Source organism: Corvus kubaryi, unplaced genomic scaffold (genome assembly GCF_017639235.1).
Source record: "Corvus kubaryi isolate FWS band 111438036 unplaced genomic scaffold, C.kubaryi_AGA036_p1.0 78, whole genome shotgun sequence".
In the NCBI taxonomy this organism is placed as follows: Eukaryota; Metazoa; Chordata; class Aves; order Passeriformes; family Corvidae; genus Corvus; species Corvus kubaryi.
Window position 1 is genome coordinate 7107184 of NW_024582065.1, and position 3817 is coordinate 7111000.

A 3817-nucleotide genomic window follows, 5' to 3' on the forward strand; every position below is an offset into this window, starting at 1 on the left:
CTGGCTGTCCTCAACCACAGCAGCCACCCCAGCACACCTGGTTGTGCCTCGCTGGGTGACAAACAGCTCGAAAAAGCCATTGTCCTGGAACGAAACTTCGGTGGAAAAAGGGAAAGGGACTTGCTGGATGAGCAGCGTGCTCGCACAGTACAGGAACAGAGCTCATGTGGGCACTGGAGGTTATTTATCTCTGACGGCTTCAGCGAAGTTAAACAGAGAAAAGTTTCCCTTCAGTTCCACCACTAGAACCTGTTGTTGTTCAAAAATAAAAGCCCACACTCTAAAGCGAGCTTGTCAACACAGGGGCTGCCGGCGGGCAGGGCACAAACCCCATTTAGCTTGTTTCTAATCGATTTCACTTCCCGATTCCCATGCAAATACCTGCAGCTCAGCTTGCAAAAACATCAGCAGCGCATTTAGACCCAAAACAACCTGAGCTGATTTTACTTCTTTTTTTTTTTTTTTTTTTTTCCGTTTGTCTAAGCCTCCTTCCACCAAACCAACCAGAAACTGGAAACACTTCCAAGGATGGAGTCCTTTTAAAGTACCCAAAGGGGAGAGCCACGATGAGAGCAGGGCACAGGACAGGGCAGGGAGGCCGGGGTGCAACTGGGGTCCCTGAGCCGAGCCCCCCATCACCCCCCGCCCCAGAGCAGCTGCGGGGATGCAGCACCAGGGCTCGGGCACGGCTTCGCTCCCTGCCCAGCCGGGCTTGGGGCAGGCTCGCAGAGCATCAGAGTTCGGGTGTTTTCATAAATTTATTCATTTATTTTGCTTTGAGTCTTCCCAGCCAAAGTTTTGTCCCGGCGCCCGCTCCTCCCGCACATCTCAGACGAACCAGCGCCTCCATAAAAGCCCCGAACGATCCCATCTCCTGCTCTCAGCCCTGTTATTTGCTTTTGTTTCGCCATGACTGTAAACACAAGGGGGATGTTTCCCTCCTTCCTGGGGTGTTCTCTCCCCGCCCCGGAGCTTTTCCCGTGCGGCCGCGGCTCCCCCGGCGCTGGACCGGCGAGAAACCGGGGGATCAAGCCTGGGAGGGGCTGCCGGGCATCCGGGGGGGCTGAAACAGAGGGTCTCCCACTCATCCCATCCCCTCATCCCACCAAGTTTTGCGAGAGCAACAGCCGCATCCAGGCACGGGCGTGCTCCTGGGGGTTCCCCACGCAGCCACCCCTCCATCCATCGCTGCCCTCCTACCTGGGACATCTGCGGCCTGAAGTTGATGTCCTTGAGGTCGATGGAGCCGGGGGAGAGGTTGTGGAGCAGCTGGCACAGCAGCACCCCGTCCCGCAGCGCCTGCGCCAGGTCGAAGACCACCGCCGATGGCCAGACCACCCGGTGGTTCGGGGGCAAAACTTTGCAGTCGATGAGCCAGCGGCCGCACTGCCGCCACTCCTCCATGGCCGCGCTCTGCTCGCTCGCCCGGCCTTCCTCTTCCTCCTCCTCCTCCTCCTGCCGGCGCTCAGGGGCCGCGGGCAGCTGCCCGAGGGGCCGCTCTGCTCGGCGGCTCCGCGCTACCGCCCCGCTCCATCGCCGCCCGCCGCCCCCGAGAGCATCGCTCCGCGCCGGGGCTCCGAGCAGGAGGAGGAGGAGGAAGAGGAGGAGGAGGAGGAAGGAGGGCGGCGCGGAGTTTTCCGGCGGAGGGCTGCCCCTGCCCCCGCTGCGGCCCCACCGCCTCGGCCGGGGTTAGGCGCGCCGCATCCTCCGGGAACAAAGCGGCGGACGGACGGACAGACAGACGGACACCGGGTACGGCGGGGCCACCCCCGCGCAACTCCGTCGCCCTACCCCACGGGAACGTGTGCCGCCGAGGGACCCCACCTGCGCGGCCGAGCCGGGGAGCCGCCGTGGGTGCGAGTTTTCTCCCCGCCCCGGGCAGCGGGAGCAGCCCCCGGCCCGCCCCCGGTCCGCCCCGCCCCGCCGCCCCTTTGTCTGCGGGAGCCCGGGGGCGGGGGGTGCTTCGTGATGCCTTGGCTCGGAGCCCGCTTCCCCCCCCTTTATATTTTTCCTTTCCCCCTCCCCATTTTTATTTTTCCTCCTTTTTTTTTTTTTCCCTTCCTTTTCCCCCCTCCCTTGTCGTATCCCTCCCGCCGCTGCCGCTCCTCTCCCTGTTCCGGTAAAGCCGTCCGGAGCCCCGGTGCTGCTTCGCTGTCCCCGCTGGCAGAGCTTCCCCCGCACTTTGTGGGGTCCCCCCGCCCCAGGGCTCCCCCTGGCCCCGCTGCCCCCGGCCCCAGCCCTGCGGGCAGCGGCAGGAGCGGTGCCGGGGCTCCTCCGCCTCCCCCCACACACACAGACCCCGCTTTGTCTGACCGCTCGCTGCCACTCGTCATCCCGTGTTTGGGTTGCAAATACTGCAGGGGAGATGTTTAACCCAAACAAGCGATCGCGTTCCTTGACTTTCAAACGGGAGGACAACTCCTATAATTAATTACCAGTGTATTTATTAAAAACCTCAACTCTCACGCATTAACTCCTTGGCAGCAAACTCTTGAAAAATCTCTAATTTTCACCGGTGGCTTCCATCCAAATCAGCGCGGCTTAGAACAGCCTCTTTTCAAATCTGTTCTGAGTTTTCTTCCGAGATCCTCTCCCCAGAGTTTGCCGATTAATTTCCAGCCCGCCTTTCCAGATAGCCAAAACCGGAAGCCGGGACTGGGACGAAGGGAAGCTATTAACCTGGATGTCAAACAAATGCAACACTAATCTCTTCCAAATGGAGCCGAGCGGAGATAAAGGAGAAGGAGCAACTCTACAGCCATGAGCCTTCATTTTCAATCTAGGAAGGAGGATCTCTCCGAAGAACAGAAAATAATTGTTTAATACTCCAAGGAAGTTTGGGGGTTTTTTGTTAAAGAAGAAATGCTTTCATGCCGAGGTGCTGGCTGTCCACAGCTCAGCCCGGCTGTGCCCCTGGGCCAGGGCAGGGTACGAACAGTGCGATCCAAGAGGGAGCAGCATCCACACGCTCCTGTCTCACCATCAGAGCTACGCCCTGCCCCGGGTGAATCCAGATCTCAGCCCACACTCCCCATACCCCGAGGAGGTGCTTTCTCAGAGTGATTTTCTCGATCTTTTAGTTCTTCACGAAGCGTTTCTGCCCTCCAACAGCACCCATAGGCAGGAATCACGAGGCTACTGAAGGTGGTGGAGTCGTGCCAGGGATAATTTTGGTTGACTCAGTACCAGCCTGCCGTGTGAGGTCAGGTCTGTAGGTAGACGACAACAGAGGAGTTTATTATATGTGCATAATTAAAGCTGCGAGCCACAGCCTGGCTTTTTTACTGAGTAATAAAAAGCGTTCTTGGCCCCTGGACACTTGGGAACAATCCCTGCAGCTGCAGAGCCAGGCTCTGCGTGGGAGGTGTTGGAGCAAGTACGCTCCTCGCCTACCTCTGCAGCAACCCAAAGGGCTGATGGCAGAGGTATTTCTGAGAGCAGGAAAAATCAAAACAACCAAAACCTGTGCAGCCAGGCTCGGGAAGAGCTTGACTCCAGCACACGCTGGTGAGCTGTGAGCTCCAGATTGTACAAACTGTCCTGCAAGAGGATGGAGGGGTGTGGAGAGGACTCAGATGCTGTTTTCAGGATGGACCTAAAGCTAAAAGGGACCTTGAATACATTAAAGAGGTTGGATTTTGTGCTGGAGCTGGTGCTCCCCTCTCCTGCCTCTTGGCACTGCTGGGAATGGCACCCAGGGAATGACGGGCACCCAGGGAATGACAGCCAGCCAGGGAATGACAGGGAATGACAGCCGGGCAGGGCAGAGGCTGACACCACCCTCTGCTGGGGACCCAGCGTGGAGCTTCTCTCCGCT

At 58.9% G+C, this 3817-nt stretch overlaps 1 protein-coding gene across 8 annotated transcripts in view; it reads right to left on the reverse strand.

The window, feature by feature from the left end:
* Positions 1 to 1864, reverse strand: part of VAV2 (vav guanine nucleotide exchange factor 2) — a 124050-nt gene extending 122186 nt beyond the window's left edge. For 4 of the 8 annotated variants that reach the window (XM_042052096.1, XM_042052095.1, XM_042052094.1 and 1 more), the window contains exon 1: positions 1201 to 1863. In XM_042052096.1, coding sequence (XP_041908030.1) covers positions 1201 to 1404 — 204 coding nt within the window. In that variant the 5' untranslated portion in view covers positions 1405 to 1863. Of the gene's footprint in view, positions 1 to 1200 lie in introns of all 8 variants that reach the window. The other 4 variants (XM_042052099.1, XM_042052093.1, XM_042052097.1 and 1 more) reach the window with 3 other exon arrangements.
* Between the last annotated feature and the right edge of the window lie 1953 nt (positions 1865 to 3817).